At 32.8% G+C, this 20,109-nt stretch overlaps 2 protein-coding genes and 1 pseudogene across 2 annotated transcripts; all 3 read right to left on the reverse strand.

The window, feature by feature from the left end:
• Positions 1-1,817: 1,817 nt before the first annotated feature.
• On the reverse strand, positions 1,818-3,619 carry LOC123226250 (flavonoid 3',5'-hydroxylase 1-like). The gene is made up of 2 exons (XM_044650780.1): positions 2,720-3,619; positions 1,818-2,447 (listed from the first exon to the last, which is right to left on the reverse strand). Exons 1-2 carry the CDS (start codon positions 3,617-3,619, stop codon positions 1,818-1,820), a joined length of 1,530 nt encoding a protein of 509 aa, XP_044506715.1.
• Positions 3,620-10,447: 6,828 nt separating this feature from the next.
• On the reverse strand, positions 10,448-12,183 carry LOC123225291 (flavonoid 3',5'-hydroxylase 2-like). Its single transcript, XM_044649223.1, has 2 exons — positions 11,258-12,183; positions 10,448-11,180 (listed from the first exon to the last, which is right to left on the reverse strand). Exons 1-2 carry the CDS (start codon positions 12,146-12,148, stop codon positions 10,548-10,550), a joined length of 1,524 nt encoding a protein of 507 aa, XP_044505158.1. The 5' UTR covers positions 12,149-12,183; the 3' UTR covers positions 10,448-10,547.
• Positions 12,184-16,219: 4,036 nt separating this feature from the next.
• On the reverse strand, positions 16,220-18,081 carry LOC123226251 (annotated as a pseudogene).
• Between the last annotated feature and the right edge of the window lie 2,028 nt (positions 18,082-20,109).

Consider the following 20,109-nt stretch of genomic DNA (forward strand, 5'->3'; position numbering starts at 1 on the left):
TATGTAATTAAAATTCACTCATTACTAAAAATTATCTAGAAAAGTTAGAGATTTGGATGACAAAAAATTAGATTTTTTGTTTTATATAATTATGATATTATTGTAATTAATTGAAAATATAAAAGATATTTTTATATTTCAATAAATTTATAAAAAACAAAAAATATAAAAACGTAAAGATATATGTTTAATACAAGAAATATATAAAATACGTATTTAATATGTTTTGAGTTTAAAATTTTGAAATAATATATTTAAAACATGAATTAAATAAAAAATAATATAATAATATATCATCTATATATTTAAATTATATAAAAAATATATACATATAGTTTTATTAACCTTAAAATTTACAAAGCAAGGATGGATCAGCCCTGAAAGGCTAAGGGTTCACTCAAGAAACATAAGCATTTGGAGCAAGCCAAGGATTAATCATATCCAAAGGGGACACATGAGAATTCTAAATGATGTATCTATGCAAAAAAATAATCTAAATAGCACATAATTGAGTAGATAAAAATTAAAATGCGGAGTTGGAAACTAATTACCTCCCACCCATCATTAATTCAAATCTTGATATTCTCCGATTAGCTTCATCATCCTTGAATTTGTATACTTATAAAAATAAATAAAACATATGAATCATGTTGAAAAGTCTTCTTAGAATAAGTATTAGAGAGAGTGTTACAACTTATAATCTTATTCAGAATTAAAATTCAAATAATAACTTTCTAATAAATTATGTTGGAGATAAAATCACGATCGAATTTAATAAAGAAGAAAGTTGTGTTTTTCATTTAAATTTTAGTTTCCAAATCATTTAAATTTTATGACTATAATATTTGAATAAGCACATAAGAATTAAACTTTGTGACATGAAAGGTAGGGTCAAGGGTGTGAAAGTATTTTTGTAAGATAAGGAATAACTTGTATTATTGTTGATTGTTTGATACTCCATACCACCTTAGTCCTTAGTTAGTAAACATACGTAGTATTCGCGTTCCTGTATTATTTGTATATTAAACATATTTAAAAGAATTTTTAAACCCAAAACGTATTAAATGCGTATTTTGAATTTTTGGTTAAACTTAAAATATAAAATTATCTTTTTTATTTTTAATTATTTTTAAAAATATCATTGTCATTTAAAAAAAATTGAACAACATTTCTTTCTTAATTTTTAGTCATAATTGTGTTTTTTTCTCCCCTATAACTTGTACAAAGATTCATTTTGATTTTGAAGTCTAAAATCTAAAACTGATTAATTTGTTTGATTTTTTCAACTGATTGATACGTTATTTATTATACAAAGAATTTTGATTATGTATTAAGTTATATTAGGTTTAATAATTAATTAAATATTTTATATTTGAATTATTATATCGATTTTTAATAGAAGATTTGTGAAAATTATTAAAACTTTTATGATATTATCGTATTTTTAAAAACGTATTATTAATGTGTATTATATTAAACTCATATATACATATTTCATACTTTTTTCGTATATAAATTTTAAAAATATTTTTTTATAAACATATTTTTTATTATTCGTGATATTATATTTATATAATTCATATATGGTTTTTTCCTTGTTCTTGTATTTACTTTCTACGCGCTATACTAAATACAAAATTGAGAAGCAAACGAATACAATTTTTTATCTCTCTCATTATTTTAGCTGGGAATACAACGCTGATTACAACCAAATACAAATTACTCTGTTAAAAAAAAAAAGAAATTGTTGCAGCTTTTATGGCAAATATGAAAAGACCAGCCATTTCTGGCAAATTTAGGAGCTTGATTATCTGTTGTTATACATAGGCACCCGGGGCAAGTCTTGGGGAAACCATAGCCGAAAGAGGCACAGCTTTTTGCAGTGTGAGGCCGAAAATTTCTTCCATGTCTAACTCTTTAACTCCCTCTGGTAATTTCCAGTCAAACGAATGAATTAAGCTTCCCAAAACGTACTCAACTTGAACCATTCCCATTCTCACTCCAGCACACATTCTTCTTCCAGCTCCGAATGGGATCAACTCGAAGTCGTTTCCTCGAGGATCAATCTTCTTGTTCTTTTCACTCAAAAACCGCTCTGGTGCAAACTCTAATGGGTTCTCCCACACGGCGGGGTCGCGGCCGATTGCCCAAATGTTTACTTGGAGGCGAGTGTTTTTGGGGATGAAGTAGCTGTTTACAATGCAATCTTCGGATGAGAGGCGAGGCAGATTGAGAGGTGTTGGGGGGTGTTTTCTTAAGGTTTCTTTGCATATGGCTTGTAAGTATGGGAGCTTCGGGATGTCAGCTTCTTCGAGCCTCCGGCCTATGCCGATTACTTTATCCATCTCCTCGTGTGCCTTTTTGAAAATGGTTGGATTCTTCAACATCTCCGTCAGGGCCCATTCGATGATGCTCGATGATGTATCCGTGCCGGCCACAAATAAGTTCTGGCACAAGTTTGAATAGTCTAGTTGAGTCATGCGCTTAGTCAGAAATTATAATAAAATTATCTTTATCTATTTTGAATTTTTATAAAATAATACTTAATTATATTATAATATATATTAAATATGTATTCATATATAAAAAAAAATCAAATTTATATTAATGGATCCAAGGGGGCAATTGCCCCTCCTTGTCCCTTCCTCCTCCGGTCCATGAGCTGATTTACAAATCAAATAAAACTCTAACTAAAAGAAGAGAGAAGCGTTTAAGATACCAGGATGAGTCCTTTGATGTTTTCGTTACTAAGTCTTTCGTCGTCTGGCTTGTCTCCGTAAGTCAAAATAGTGTCAAGCAAATCAGGGTGTTCTTTACGCTCATGACTGGTGGCAATATGTTCCTCAATCATCTTCGTTATCATGGAATCGACTTGTTTGTGTAATTTTTTCATCTTCTGCTGGGTGCCTCTGTCCAAGAAACCCAAGGCCGGGATGATATCCCCCACCAATAAAACCGCTGCATATTTCATCATCTCCACCACCAGAACCTTAAACTCATCCGATTCCGAACTGTTTGTTGCAAAAACACGACGGCTGAGAACCACCTGTCCGATCACATTCGCCGTAAGATACGATAACATTGTAGGCATCAATACGGGCTCGCCTTTCCGGTTAGCCTCAAGCAAATCCTGAAGCATGAGGCCGACCTCGGACACCCGAAAATGTGCCCAATTTTCCATGGCTTTACTGCCAAACATATGAGTATTACACACTTTGCGCAGCAATCTCCATCTTGGTCCATATTCAGCGTTAACCATGTCTTGTCCGTCATAGGCCATATGGTGGACGCCTGCATCGATTGGACGGTTTGAGAAATTGAGATCCTGGGTTTTGAGGAAGGCTTTAGCGGCTTCCGGGGTTGAGGCCACCACCATGTCTTGGCTTCCGAATTTCAGATACATGATTGGGCCGTACTTTTTGGCCATTTTGGCGAAGCCGACATGGGGCTGGCTGCCTATGAGGGGGAGGGCGCCGACGATGGGAAACCCCTGTGGTCCTGGAGGGAGCGGGGGTCTTGATTTTCTGAAGAGAGAATGAACGAAAAAGCGTGTTATGAAGAAGAGGAGAACCAAGGCAAGGCCCTCCTCCAGCAGGAAGGAGTCTTGGAGTAGTGTCATTTCTTCTCAAAGGAGCGGCTTCCACTCGGTTGAGCGACAGAATCAATGTGGATGGTTGGAATATATAAGGGTTTGAAATTCATTTGAGATGTAACTATCCTTAGAAAATTATATTATATAAAGCCTTAATCAATATTTCCTTGAAGGTTATTTTCTCTAAACGTTGTAACTATCTAACAGATTCAAACCCATCTACTCCTAAACACACTTGAAACCAACAGCGAACAATTGTCTAATCCCAGTATCCATCACCTTTTTTTTATTCATATTTTGCAGTCAAAGACTGGTTCAAGGAATAAACCAGCCTCTTCATTGCCGGCAATGTGGGTCAGTTTTCATTTGGTTAATTCATTCAGATTCTTAATTGTTTTAGTCGGTTGGCTTATGCAATTTGTTCCATAGCCTTCTTGCCTCCCGGGTCTCTTTACCAACTTCAAATCTGACTATAGCTGAGCACATGTCGAGCCACCATAATTCTGATGGCTGCATTATGTAACCATACTATGTACTTGGCATGGCCATGAAATAAATACTCAGTTCTCGCGATTGAAGCTCAGAAAAAACCCTGATTAATAAAAAATGCTGCATAGGTGGGAGGAAAGGAATCAAATTTTCTAATGGCATAATTTGGTGGGGATGATTTTTATATTTTTTCATTCCTTAGGACAGGAATGTAAATACCCATGATGAACATTATGCTTGAAAACAGCACTACATATCTCCAGATATTAATCTATGTCAAATATATTCTCAATTTATATGTTTTCTTCAAGTAGTTAGTTGGTCGATGAATTTCATGTTAAATGAAAACTCATATTGGTAGACCTTTTATTTAGTTTATTTGCACTGTTTTGAAATGTTCAAAGATACTCTAAAATTCATATAGTCTGACAGAATACTAAGTATCTATGGACGTACATATGGGATTGTCTTAAATTCTTAGGATGTCTTTGGTTGAGGGGGATTAAAGATTACTTTGATAATTTATCTTTTGTTATTTACATTATTTTGTTTGGTTTATAAGTAAAAATAAATTATAGTAATCTTTTATTACCAATGATGATATGACATGTAATATAAGAGGTAATTTGATTACCATCCTTATCTTAGGTATTAAAATATTACAAAGATAATCTTGATTTTATTATAATCTATAATTTATTTATTAATTTTTTTAAAGCAAAAATAATTTTATTTTCAATTAATATAACAACTAACATAAAAAAATATTTTACAATAATTATACCTAATGATATTTAAATAAAAAAATATACTGGTATTCTTTTATTACTTTTAATTAAACATAGTAATAATTTATACTCAATAATCTTTAAAGTAATCTATCTTCAAGGTAATCTTTTAGTTTTAATAATAAAACATTCCTAGAATCAAATGCCCCTCTTAGTGTTAATGAAAGCTTTCTATTTTTTGGTTAGCATGGAAGCCTAGGCCATGGAGTTTTTCTCCTTTTATATTGCAGAAAACACATACAATAATTATGAATAATGACATAATAATGGTTGTCAAAACGTAATTAAATACACTTTTGTTAGTTTGTTGTTGAATATTAGGAAATGGTCACCCCAATATCTTACATGCATTATCTATAAAGTGTCATCACTTATTAGGGATTGAAGGCGTTCCCTTAATAATTAAGTCGAGGAAAGGATTTTAGGTCATTAAAGTTTTGAGTCCTAAGGTGTACTTCAAATGATCAAGTTCAGATGAAATAAGAGTTTAATTATATAAAAGGATATGTTATAAATGTGTAGGATCAAGTTCTCCTACTAACTGAGTGACTTATCACTCACTCTTCATTCCTTTTTTGTTTTGAGGTAACAAGTGAGGATGATGATTGTGATAGGGTGGGTTAGCGAGATAAGACAACTTGAGGGTAATATTGTCATTTTGATTATATATATATTTTATGTTTATATTATGAGTTGTTGACAATCGAATCATGTTTTCATTACTATACACTAGATGTTATTTATATTTGGCTATTATGTAATTAAAGACATCTTTTGATGTTCCTCTTGTTGATAGTTATAATTGAGGATATTCTTGGTAATTTATATGTGAAGTTTTATGTATGCTAAAATAGTTTAAGTTTATCATACTTAATTAGACAAGAGTAGAAGCATTTCTCTTCAAAGGATAATACTTTTGGAAATGAGTGTTACAAGTTAGTATCAAAGCGTGATTTTGGTACCTAAAAAATGTCCAAATGTGTATAGTTAACTCAAGCAAAATTAAGATAAGTCCCTTTTGCTATGCTGATCACACTCACTAGTCAATCGCTGTAAGTAAGTTTAAAGTTATTACCTACTAAGTTATGCTTATAAGATAATATATGTGGGTTTTATATGATCATTATGAGGAGAACCAAGAGGTTTAATAAAAATCTTTCAGCTGCCAACCCATAACAGGCATAAAACAAAGGGACAACTACCTTGACCTCTTATATAGGATTCAATACCATCAGCATAAGAAACATAGTTCGCACTCCAAGTAGCATAAGTGTGTCGGTAATGGCACCACTAGTGCATGTTGCACTAGAGAGATTACTCCAATTGTAGGCCAAACCCAACTCCACTGGATATATGATTTTGTAGGCATGCACTAGCCTTTAAAGTTTTTAGGTACAAGTTATCCATATACAGTTGAAGAATGGCTCAAGGCAATAGTGAGATGACAATTTTGACCCAAATTTAAAGTCACTATCTTAACAGGGAGGAGATTCCTTGATAGAAATGAGGAAAGAGATGAGAATGGGGATAAAAAATATTCTCATAATCAAGGATGAGCTAGGGTCAAGGATACATATGTACTCGCCTGCCTCTATTTTTGTCCCTATTATTTTATATTATATCTTTACTTAAAATACTATTGTATCTTTATAGTTTTTGATTATTTATGTTTTTCAAATTTATTTATTTTTTTGTTATGTATATCAAAGTGGTTAATATATGTTATTTGTGACATTTAAAATAGGTTGGTTTTAATTTTAATTAATTTTATTAGTTAATATGTTTATGTTATGTTTAAAAGGTACAAAGAGAAAATTTTTCGTTGTGAGTACAGAGATAGAAAATCTTTGTTATCCTTATAATAGAGATGGATCAGGGTTGAGGATAGGGATAAAGAATAGGGTATTTGACCTCACTGCTCCCCATTGCTATTTGTACAAGGTAGTGGAGAGTCTGATATCCTTGTTTCAAATGTTTGACAGAGCTAATGTGAAGTATGTTAACTACCTTCTTAAGGTAGATGCCTAATTTAGGATATCATCTAAAAGGTCATTCGTTATTATCTTATTCTATAGAAGCATCAAACTCTTAATTTTCCTTATTCATCAAACTCAAGAAGAAATAAGTTATAGACAATTTATTAAGTATCTAGATGAAAAACTTATTAAAGACCTACACCTAAAACTCCTTTTATAGTCAAAGAACATCCATTGTGACTGTTCAAATAATAATGAAACATGTGTTGAGCATCTTATGATGCAAACAACACACTTCCAATCGTCTTCAACAAATGATGCAAAATGATTGATACACCACTCAACACATACGAGATTATAATAGCATCAACTTACATCATCAAGAAAGATATTGTAAGATCTCCATATAGCAACAATCTTTTTTTTTTTGGCAATAAATTTTTTATAGTTCTTGAGATCCTTTACAAACTCCAAGAACTGGGGAACAAATTTTATACGGTAAAAAATGAGTAGTACAAAAATAACCCTAAAATACAATTGGATGTAGCGGACAATGAGTACTCACTAATCAACTCCTCAACTTGAAGCCTTCAAGATTATCCTAATTCGGATTTCATGCAACAACATTTTTGTAATGTTTATCTAGTAAAAACATTAACTTTCATATAAATGTTATGTCGTCAATATAGAAACAACACTATTTATTTAAATTCAGAATCATAGGTCATTGTCGAGAGAAAACGGAGGACTTAAATAACCTTTGTCCCTCCAATAAAATTTGTATATAAAAGAAGAGGAAATGGGAAAAGAGAATGAGGAGAAAAAAAAAAAAAATAAGAAAGGAAGAAGAGTATCATTCTTGCACTACATAAAAAAATCAGCGAAACATTATGAATATAGACATTATGATCATCAGTTTGAATACATAAAAACTTTGGTGGCACATCTCTTTCTTTCCCTTGTTTCTATTCATTTCCATGTTTATTTTTACATAGCTGTAACAAATTTATTTGAGTCTACTCAAACAATAATTGTTGTTATTGTAACTTATCTTACATAAGATTTTTAAGTTGTATATACTAGTTAATGATGAAAAATTGTGTTTACACTCTCCACACACAAGAGAAAGAAAATGTATAAATATAGTATACATACGGGACTTTCCACCGCATGATCACTATGTATGGAAATAAATGACAAATTGAGAAACGAAATCAACATTAATTTTACCAATAAAATTATGTATACTCATTTTGAGTACACAAATAAGTATATATTTAATATGTGTCATCATATGATTGAATATTTTTGAAATAACAATAAAATACTATTTAATCATGTGATGATACACGTATGTGTAATTCATTTTTGTACTCAAAATAGGTATATATAATCAAACCAATAGTTTCATAATTTGGCAATAGAATGAATATTATAGGCTGGATTTATATTATACAAAAATTCTAGTTCTTGTGTGATGTACAATTGTAGTTTTCCATCACTCGAAAATTTTGATAATGTACACTAAAAATATTTTTTTTATATGCAAAGTTGGCATCCACATTTTGGATTTTCATTAAAAATAATGTTCTAGTGAAGATAATCTATTATATAAATAAATGTCAATGAATCTGGAAATATTATCTTAGTTTAATATAATGAATCCAATCCAAGATAAATTCATCTAGATAACTGAATTTATATCAAAAGGAAATGACTCTCAATTAATGTGGCTATAATTAATGCGGTATTGATAAATCATTAATTACATCGAAACTCCTTGGTCCTTTATTTGCAGAGGGTAGAGATACAGTCAAATAAGTTTAAAATAATGAATATTTCGGTGAACGGCCATAGTCAAGAAAGCAGGTCTCTTTCTGGTCCTGTTCAATCGTCACAATGAGCAGAAGTGGACAATGAAGTACCCATCTCTCTGCTCAACACAAAAACAGTACGTTTAGAAAAGCACCAGCATTCTGAATGGTTACAGAGTTTCTAATCGATGGATAAGATGACATGAAAATTTTAATATTAAAGAAAAGAAGGTGAATATATCAGTTCTACTGCATAATGTTGCATTTGCAGGAGCTCGAGATGTTGTTAAAGATATTTTTGTCACAGTTATTTGTAAATTTGGTTACAGTGGAAGTAGTTAAATTCAAACAAATGAAAAAAAGTTAGACACAAAATATTTTAAACGTGGTTTAGTTTGTTGTTTAATAATTAATGTCTATGATTAAAATATTAACATTTTCGAAAAAAATACTTCGATAACTTGAATACACAAATTATAAAAGAATATCACAAAGGGGATTTGAACACCAAGGAGTATCTCTAGAAAGATTATTGAGTACAATGACCCTTGCCATCGAGCTTACAACAAAACAATGCTAATCCTAAGTACAAGAAGAGTGTCTAGTATATATATTTGCATATGTTTTGGTGCCTTTCCCTTTGCCGTTGGTGATCCCTTGTATAATTACAATGCTTTTGGTTACAAACGTTAGCCTCCTAAATAGTTACATAAATGATATGGTCACAATCGAGATTGATTAGATGGGAAGCTATTACTTTCTTTTGCTTGTGGACCGATCACATTGAGTGGGTGCCAATTGATGAAATGCATTCTCTTATGGAGAGGTATATCTTCGTTAAACGAAACACAGACTATCACTTCTGCCTAATGTTCATTTCTTGAGGTGATGTATTATGGTGGGGAACTACGACACAACAACCATAAGGCCAACCAGTCATAGTTCAGCTCTCTTTTTGCCTGCAGGAGCCTCTAATTCTGTTACTTTTACCTAAACACTCCCCACCGACAGTAACATTTCTAACACTCCACGAAGAAGAGCAAGTACGCATTGTTTGCCTGGTGTTTTACTATCCAAATTTCATGTGATGAACGACAAGTTAAAAGTTAAAATCATTATTTGATTTGTTCAAATTGATGTGTTAAAATATATTAGATTTATAAATGTGATAATCGAAACTTATATAATATAAAACTAATTAATTTGTATTAAGTTTTAATATACTAAACTTATCAATAAAACTATATGTATATATTTTTGGTACATAATTTGTATACACAGATGAAGTGTTATCATGTGATTGAATGTTTCTTTATTATATGATGACACATGTTTTAAAATCACATAATTATATAATGACATATCATTGTGTATATAAATTGTGTACCAAAAATGTGTATATATAACAGTGCTCCTAAACGTATATACCACTCATTTATATTGTTTTTATTTGATGTATAAGTCTTTTAGTTTTCAACACCTTTTATCAACTACAATCATTATAGGTTGTTAGACCTATCATTTAATTGAATACGTTATCACTTGATATCTATAATCATTTTAAACTATTAGACTCATCTATTTTGTTTTTGAATTTTGATATCATATTAAAAAATATAAAACCCATAAATATAAAATTTGAAATTTATATTATACAAAATTAATTAATTTAAATTTATTACATTATACACCAATTATTTGCATTGTTGTTATACGGGTGACCCTTTACGTTTTTTTTTGTTTTGCTTTAAAATTATCTCAATTTATTTGAACGTACACGGCCATTCATACATTCATTCTCCTCGATGACAATTCATTCTTATGGCATTATTGAGACATATTAAAGAGTGATATGATATGTCGAAGTCTTTAGATGAGATTCAACGTACTACTCATAAGTATAACCATTGGGAGCAAGCCGCGGTGAAACAATAGCCGAAAGGGGCACAGCCTTTTGCAGGGCAAGACCAAAGGCTTCTTCCATGTTTAGCTCCACTCCATCTGGCAATCTCCACTCAAACGAATGCACCAAAGTTGCTAAAATATATTCAACTAAAATAATCCCCATTCTAGTTCCTGCGCAGATTCTTCTTCCTGCCCCAAATGGAATCAGCTCAAAATCATTTCCCCGTGGTTCAATCTTGGCATACTTCTCACTGAAAAATCTCTCCGGTGTAAAGTCTAATGGATTCTCCCACACGTTGGGGTCACGGCCTATAGCCCAGATGTTTACACTGAGTCTCGTGTTTGCAGGAATGTAGTAGCCGTTTACAACGCATCCTTCGGTTGAGACCCGCGGCAGGTTGAGAGGTGTAGATGGGTGTTTTCGAAATGTTTCTTTGCATATGGCTTGTAAGTATGGGAGTTTTGATAAGTCTGATTCTTGAAGCCTTCGGTTTCTTCCAATTACTCGATCCATCTCCTCATGTGCTCGCTTCAGAATGATAGGGTTCTTCAACATCTCTGCAATCGCCCACTCGATAATACTTGAGGAAGTGTCGGTGCCAGCAGTAAATAAGTTCTAGCAGAAATAACAACAATTTCCGAGCTCCGTCATATGTGAAAATAATTATAAAAAGAAAAGAGAAAAATATATACCAAGAGTAGAGCTTTAATGTTGGTGATTGTAAGCCTTTGATCGTCATCAGAGTTCTCAAGACTCGCCAGCAGAACATCGAGAAAATCTGGTTTTCCTTTGCGTTGATGACTCGACGCCATATGCTCCTCAATCATTTTTGTTATTAAAACATCGAACTTTTTGTGCAGTTTCTTCATTCCACGCTCGATCCCTTGTAAGTCCATCCAAGCAATTGAGGGGATGAAATCACCGATATTGAAAAATCCTGCAGATGTCATCAGCTCCACCACCATGTCCTTGAACTCGTTAGACTCCGAGCCTTTTGTCACGAAAACTCGACGGCTGAGTATAACTTGGCCGATCATGTTCGCCATGGCATAAGATAACATTTCCGGCACCACCACCGGCTGGCCTTTTCGGCTAGTCTCGCACATGGCACAAACCATGTGAGCTAGCTCGGCGTCGCGAACGGTCGCCCAATTCTCAAGAGCTTTTCCTCCAAGCATATGCAAATTACTCAACTTTCGTAGTAGCTTCCACCTTGCTCCATAGTCCGCAAAAACCAAATCTTGTGCACCATACGCCAAATGGGTGGCGCCTGCATTAGGAGGACGGTTAGAGAAATTGAGGTCTAGAGTCTTCAGAAACGCGCGAGCGGCGTCCGGAGTCGACGCCACCACCATGTCTTGTGTTCCCATTTTGAGATACATGACAGGTCCGTATTTTTTGGCCATTTTGGCAAGGGTGACATGGGGCATGGCTCCCAGGAGAGGAAGAGCGCCGATCAACGGCCATCCTGGCGGGCCTGGAGGGAGCGGAGGGGATGATCTTTTGATGATAGAACGAATCAAATAGCGGGTAATGAAGAAGAGAATAGTTGCCGCGAAGATTTCCCTTAAGAGGAACGCCATTGCAAAGAAGTATGAGATATGAAAGAGTCTTATCTTGAGTGGAACATAAATGAACGATTAATATAATTACTTTTAATTATAGCCGGATGACTATCTGTTGTTGCAATTATTATTTTTCTTAACTCTTTCTTCTAAGGTTTTTCTGCCTTTACATCCTTACATGAAGAAAAATAATTGATTTTTGTCCTGTTGTGTGAATAAGCATACCTCTCTGAAGATCATCTCGGCAAGAGAGTCAGTCACTATACCACGGATGACAATGATAGGCGTACTATGATCATTCTAACCCGTTATCAATCTACCTGAGACAGACCTCCACATCCAACTTTCAAATTTCACAATCCAAAATTATTGAAACCACCATGATATGTTGAATGGCCGTTAACCCAAAAGCTTAAATTATTATAAAATTGTCCTTAAACTTAAAATGTTCCCTCACATATATGGTGGAATAATGGACTTGATACAGATTCAATAACACACAAAAACAAGTTTTATAACCAACACTTATACTAAATATACCTAATAGAATGGTAGGATCCATTTACAATACCTTTCAGTCAATCTAAAATGAATCTCACATGTATGGTCAAATAATGAAAAAGACAAGTAGTTTCATGCACATACAAACACAAGTGTGAATCCACACACAAACCAATACTTTCTGTTAAATTTGCCCCCTAGAATGCTAGGATTCAAGTGCAAGAAGTCAATATCACTCTTATACCATATCAAGTAACCTCTAATATAGGAAATTAAAGCTTAGAAAAAAAATCTAATAATATAGTATTTGAGGAAAAAGAAGATAAGCCAAAAATATTGGTCAAGTATCAAAGTATCAATTTCAAAGAGCCACTGCCTCTTTAGCAGCTATGACTAAACTTGATGGCATCTAGTGAAGAATTTGATGTTCATCAACAATGTTATACATTCCCCGTTTGACAAGCAATTTTAACAATGTCTTTCCATGAAAGTCAGAAAGCAGGATTCTACAACAAATTTCAAATAATAACCAAAAATTTTTTTCCTAAGAATTTTATTCATTGCAAACAACCATTATCACTCATCTATAGACACATTAATTGGGTTGGGCCTCCCAAAACACGAAAAAAGAAACCCAATGTGATAAGACCCGACTGACACTATAGAGTGTCGGGCTAGGCCCATGGGCATATCGGGCCGGGTTGAGGGTTTTAGTATTAGGCCCATGGGCTAACCCGATATTATTTACAAAATAAAATAAAAAATAATTTTTTTCTTCTTACGGCAAAAGCAGACTTCTGCAAAATGACAGAAGCTGATTCTGCCACTTGGCGAAAGATGCTTCTAGCAAATGGCAGAAGTTGTTCTACTTTTGCAGTAGAAGCAATGGCTTCTGCCTTTTGTAGCAGAAGTCGTTGGCTCTGGCCAATAGCAGTTGCTTAATTTTTTTTAAAATTTTTGAATTTATTTATTTTTTCTCTATAAAAACCTATTCAATTTTTCATTTTTACTTTCATTTACAATTACAAATTTCTCAATCTCTCAATTTCAATTATTTCATTATATTTTCAATTTTATTTTCTTTCATTAACTCTCTTTTGAAAAATATCTGAATTCACAATACTTTATGTTTATAATTTCATTTTTATTTTAATTTTATCGTTACAAAATATTACAAATTGATCCAATGTCAAATGAATTCAATTCATTTGAATATTATCATGCTGGTGCTAATGATATTATTGATGATGCACAAAGTGGAATAGGTGGAGCACTAATGGGTGAAAATGGTACAGGTATAGGTTTGCATTATTCGACAGAGAAAAAAAAAACAAATGTCAATGGTATGAGAGCACTTCGATAGAATAGAGAAAACAATTGACGAAAAATTAATTCGTCTTGCAGTATGTAAACATTGTGGTTTTTGTTTAACATGTGTAAATATAAGTGAGACGGGACATCTTCGTTGACATGTTACTGATTACTGTAAAAAAAATTTCATGTAAGCTCAAAGGACAAAAACAAATTGCATTCACCAGATTGTGATCCGTTGGTCCAAGTGACACTTCAGCAAGAGGTCTGAGTGGTTCCAGCATATGGGAGAAATGTTGACTTTTACATATGATCAAATAAAGATGCAATGTTACATGGCCAGGTATGTAGTTGTTTCTAATCAACTTTTTAGTTATGTAGAAGATGAAATTTTAGAATAGATTATGCAAAATAGTATTTAACCAGCATTTGGAAGAATTCCTAAGTCAACTTTTAGGTTAGATATATTGAGAAATTATGAATTAATGAAAATAAAAATTATTGGAGAATTAAGTAATTTTAATGGTGTTATTTCAATAACTTATGATTTATGGACTGCTACAAATCAATATATAGAGTATCTTTGTACAACTGCCCATTATATTAATTATGATTGACAATTATGCAAAAAAAATATTACAATTAGAAATTTAGAATATCCGCATGATAATCTTACAATTTATCATGCATTAGTAAATATTTTTGAGGAATATAAAATTAATAATTCTATTTTTTCAATTACTTTTGATAATGCTAAAAATAATGATAAAGTTATTGAATATATATATAATCATTTGTCTCCTCCATTTAATGAAAAATTATTTCATGTTAGATGTGCATGTCATATTATTAATTTAATTGCTCAAAAAAGCTTGAGCTTAGTTAAAAAACATTTAGAAGTAATTAGATATGTCATTACATACATTTTATTTTCCCTGTCACAGGTACAAATATATCATCAATTATGTATATCAATGGGGTTGAGAAGAAAAAAATTAAAAATAGATATTAAAACGATATGAAATTCAACATATCTCATGTTGAAAGCATATGAAGTTCCTATAACACAATACTTTAATCCCCAACCAAAAGATTCGATAGATCCTATTTTTTTGACAGATCAAAATTAAAAAATAGCTACGACTTTAATAAACTTATTAGAGTTATGGAAGAAAGCCACAAATCATTACTCATGTGTGTATAATCCAACAATTTGTTTTATAATATATAATATAGTAACAATAAGTGATATTTTTAAAAAACATAAGTATCATCACTCTCATCGTGCTTTTCAGAATATATGTATGCAAATGGAACAAAAATTTTAAAAATATTGAAACGAAATTCCTTTACTTTATTCTGCAGCTACTGTTTTAGATCCTAGGGCAAAAACTAATGGATTACAAAATTTATTTGGTGTTATTAATGAAAATTTATCAATTAATAGCAATGTTAATTCTGTTGAATATGTTCAAGATTACCTAATATATATAGTATTTAGGTATGTTCTGCATTGAAGGTAAGTTCTAATAGTTCAGGTAAAAACAAGTTACGCATATGGTCTCTGTTGCACAAAGGTGAACAAATTGCTAGTCAAAGTACATATTATAGTCAATTTTATAATTATATCAAAATTAACTATTATCCAAAAATTGTTTAAAGATATAATGTTGAAAAACTAGACGTTTTGGCATGGTGGAAAGACAAGACAAAAACTTTTCCTATGCTTACACCCATTGCCCAAGATCTACTAATACCTCCAGTGTCAACTGTAGCATCGGAATCCGCTTTTAGTGCAGGTAGATGCGTGTTGGATGTATTAAGTTATACAAAAAAATTTTGATTATGTATTAAGTTAATTAGGTTTAATAGTTAATTAAATACTTTATATTTAAGTTATTATATTAATTTTCAATAGAAGATTTATGAAAAGTATTAAAACTATTATGATACTATCGTATTTTTAGAAACATATTATTGATGATATATTATATTAAACTCGTATATATACATTTCATACTTTTTTCGAATGCAAATTTTAAAAATATTTTTTTATAAACATATTTTTTATTATTCGTGATATTATACTTATATAATTCATATATCGAATTTTCCTTGTTCTTGTATTTTCTATCTACGCGCTATACTAAATACAAAATTGAGAAGCAAACGAATACAATTTTTTCTCTCTCTCATTATTTTAGCTGGGAATACAACGCTGATTGCAACCAAATACAAATTACTCTGTAAAAAATATATATATATTGTTGCAGCTTTTATGGCAAATATGAAAAGACCAGACATTTCTGGCAAATTTAGGAGCTTGATTATCTGTTGTTAAACATAGGCACCCGGGGCAAGTCTTGGGGAAACCATAGCCGAAAGAGGCACAGCTTTTTGCAGTGTGAGGCCGAAAATTTCTTCCATGTCTAACTCTTTAACTCCCTCTGGTAATTTCCAGTCAAACGAATGAATTAAGCTTCCCAAAACGTACTCAACTTGAACCATTCCCATTCTCACTCCAGCACACATTCTTCTTCGAGCTCCAAATGGGATCAACTCGAAGTCGTTTCCTCGAGGATCAATCTTCTTATTCTTTTCACTCAAAAACCGCTCTGGTGCAAACTCTAATGGGTTCTCCCACACGTCGGGGTCGCGGCCGATTGCCCAAATGTTTACTTGGAGGCGAGTGTTTTTGGGGATGAAGTAGCCGTTTACAATGCAATCTTCGGATGAGAGGCGAGGCAGATTGAGTGGTGTTGGGGGGTGTTTTCTTAAGGTTTCTTTGCATATGGCTTGTAAGTATGGGAGCTTCAAGAATGTCAGCTTCTTCGAGCCTCCGGCCTCTTCCGATTACTTTATCCATCTCCTCGTGTGCCTTCTTAAAAATGGTTGGATTCATCAACATCTCCGTCAGGGCCCATTCGATGATGCTCGATGATGTATCCGTGCCGGCCACAAATAAGTTCTAGCACAAGTTTGAATAGTCTAGTTGAGTCACGCGCTTAGTCAGAAATTATAGTAAAATTATAATTATCTAATTTGAATTATAATAAAATAATATTTAGTTACATTGTAATACATATCAAATATCAAATATGTATTCATATATAAAAAAATCAATTTATATTAATGGATCCAAGGGGGCAATTGCCCCTCCTTGTCCCTTCCTCCTCCGGTCCATGAGCTGATTTACAAATCAAATAAAACTCTAACTAAAAGAAGTGTTTAAGAGATACCAGGAGGAGTCCGTTGATGTTATCGTTACTAAGTCTTTCGTCGTCTGGCTTGTCTCCGTAAGTCAAAATAGTGTCAAGCACATCAGGGTGTTCTTCACGCTCATGACTGGTGGCAATATGTTCCTCAATCATCTTCGTTATCATGGAATCGACTTGTTTGTGTAATTTCTTCATTTTCTGCTGGGTGCCTCTGTCCAAGAAACCCAAGGCCGGAATGATATCCCCCACCAATAAAACCGCTGCATATTTCATCATCTCCACAACCAGAACCTTAAACTCATCCGATTCCGAACTATTTGTTGCAAAAACACGACGGCTGAGAACCACCTGTCCGATCACATTCGCCGTAAGATACGATAACATTGTAGGCATCAATACGGGCTCGCCTTTCCGGTTAGCCTCAAGCAAATCCTGAAGCATGAGGCCGACCTCGGACACCCGAAAATGTGCCCAATTTTCCATGGCTTTACTACCAAAAATATGAGTATTACACACTTTGTGCAGCAATGTCCATCTGGGTCCATATGCAGCGTTAACCATGTCTTGTCCGTCATAGGCCATATGGTGGACGCCTGCATCGGTTGGACGGTTTGAGAAATTGAGATCCTGGGTTTTGAGGAAGGCTTTAGCGGCTTCCGGGTTTGAGGCCACCACCATGTCTTGGCTTCCGAATTTCAGATACATGATTGGGCCGTACTTTTTGGCCATTTTGGCTAAGCCGACATGGGGCTGGCTGCCTATGAGGGGGAGGGCGCCGACGATGGGAAACCCCTGTGGTTCTGGAGGGAGCGGTGGTCTTGATTTCCTGAAGAGAGAATGAACGAAAAAGCGTGTTATGAAGAAGAGGAGAACCAAGGCAAGGCCCTCCTCCAGCAGGAAGGAGTCTTGGAGTAGTGTCATTTCTTCTCAAAGGAGCGGCTTCCACTCGGTTGAGCGACAGAATCAATGTGGATGGTTGGAATATATAAGGGTTTGAAATTCATTTGAGATGTTGAATGAATTGCAAGTATTTCAAGTCTCACCGAACCAAACAAACAAGAGCACTGCTACGTGTGCAAGTCATTGGTATATCCAATTGTGTAAATCTTGATAGACATAGTAATTTATTCAATAGTAACTTGTTCAACAGTAACTGTTATCGTATGATATTTTCTAATATTAATTAACAAGGCTGAGTTAAATAATTCATGGAGGATGGCAGGGAAGCTCATTTTACGGTATGATGTTCAACCATTGTATTATTCAAATATGCAGAAATTTTAAATTAAGTCAATCATTTAAGGGTACCATTGTATGGTTCGATTATTATTTAAAATAAGGCAATATCAAACAGATTGTACTATGAGAGAAAGAATCAGAATACAACAAGAATAATATTACAATTACCGACTTTTCTTACTAATTTTAAATAATATTTTCTTTGGAAAATTATATTATATAAAGCCTTAATCAATATTTCCTTGAAGGTTATTTTCTCTAAACATTGTAACTATCTAAACAAAATATAATTAAAAACTCAATAATCCAATACAACTCCGAACACATTCAAACTCATTTACTCCTAAACACACTTGAAACCAACAGCGAACAATTGTCTAATCCCAGTATCCATCACCTTTTTTTATTCATATTTTGCAGTCAAAGACTGGTTCAAGGAATAAGCTAACCTCTTCATCGCCGGCAATGTGGGTCAGTTTTCATTTGGTAATCTCATTCAGATTCTTAATTGTTTTAGTCGGTTGGCTTATGCAATTTGTTCCATAGCCTTCTTGCCTCCCGGGTCTCTTTACCAACTTCAAATCTGACTATAGCTGACCACATGTCGAGCCCCCATAACCACCACAATTCTGATGGCTGCATTATGTAACCAAACTATGTACTTGGCATGGCCATGATTTAAATACTCAGTTCTCACGATTGAAGCTCTGAAAAAACTCTGATTAATAAAAAATGCTGCATAGGTGTGAGGAAAAGGAATCAAATTTTCTAATGGCATAATTTGGTGGGGATGATTTTTATACTTTTTCATTCCTTAGGACAGGAATGTAAATACCCATGACGAACATTAAGCTTGAGAAACAGCACTACATATCTCCAGATATTAATTTATGTCAAATATATTCTCAATTTATATGTTTTCTTCAAGTAGTTAGTTGGTCGATGAATTTCATGTTAAATGAAAACTCATATTGGTAGCCCACAAGCTGGAATTTCAAGTGTTTTGAAATATTCAAAGATACTCTAAGATTCACATAGTCTGACAGAATACTAAGTGTCTATGGACGTACCTACGAGATTGTCTTAAATTCTTAAGATGCGTTTAGTTGAGGGGGATTAAATATTACTTTAATATTTTTTTTTATTATTTATATTATTTTATTTGATTTATAAGTAAAAATAAATTCTGGTAATCTTTTATTACCAATGATAATATGACAGGTAATATAAAAGGTAATCTGATTACTACCATGTCTTAGGTATTAAAAGATTACCAAGATAATCTTGATTTTATTATAATATATAATTTATTTATTAATTTTTTTAGAGCAAAAATAATTTTATTTTCAATTAATATAACAAATAACATAAAAATTCTTTTATAATAATTACCTAATGATATTTAAGTAAAATAATATACTAGTATTCTTTTATTACCTTTAATCAAATATAGTAATAATTTATACCCAATAATCTTTAAGGTAATCTATCTTCAAGGTAATTTTTTAGTTTTAGTAATAAAACACTCATAGAACCAAACACTCCTCTTAGTGTTAATGAAAGCTTTCTATTTTTTTGGCTAGCATGGAAGCCTAGGCCATGGAGTTATTCATAGAAACTACTAAGCTACAGTTGTATATACAGAATCAATTACATCTCCAAATGTTAAACACTCCTGGATTTTAAGAGCAAATTACATGAGTAGTTTCA

The sequence above is a fragment of the Mangifera indica genome, chromosome 9, assembly GCF_011075055.1.
Source record: "Mangifera indica cultivar Alphonso chromosome 9, CATAS_Mindica_2.1, whole genome shotgun sequence".
Taxonomy (NCBI): Eukaryota; Viridiplantae; Streptophyta; class Magnoliopsida; order Sapindales; family Anacardiaceae; genus Mangifera; species Mangifera indica.

Bases quoted from the DNA above. Each gene is read 5' to 3' on its own strand.
- LOC123226250 (XM_044650780.1), bottom strand. From the start codon at position 3,619: ATGACACTACTCCAAGACTCCTTCCTGCTGGAGGAGGGCCTTGCCTTG. The intron at 2,448-2,719 runs GTATCTTAAACG...AACTTGTGCCAG, and splicing joins ACATCAAAGGACTCATCCTG to AACTTATTTGTGGCCGGCAC.
- LOC123225291 (XM_044649223.1), bottom strand. From the start codon at position 12,148: ATGGCGTTCCTCTTAAGGGAAATCTTCGCGGCAACTATTCTCTTCTTC. The intron at 11,181-11,257 runs GTATATATTTTT...TATTTCTGCTAG, and splicing joins ACATTAAAGCTCTACTCTTG to AACTTATTTACTGCTGGCAC.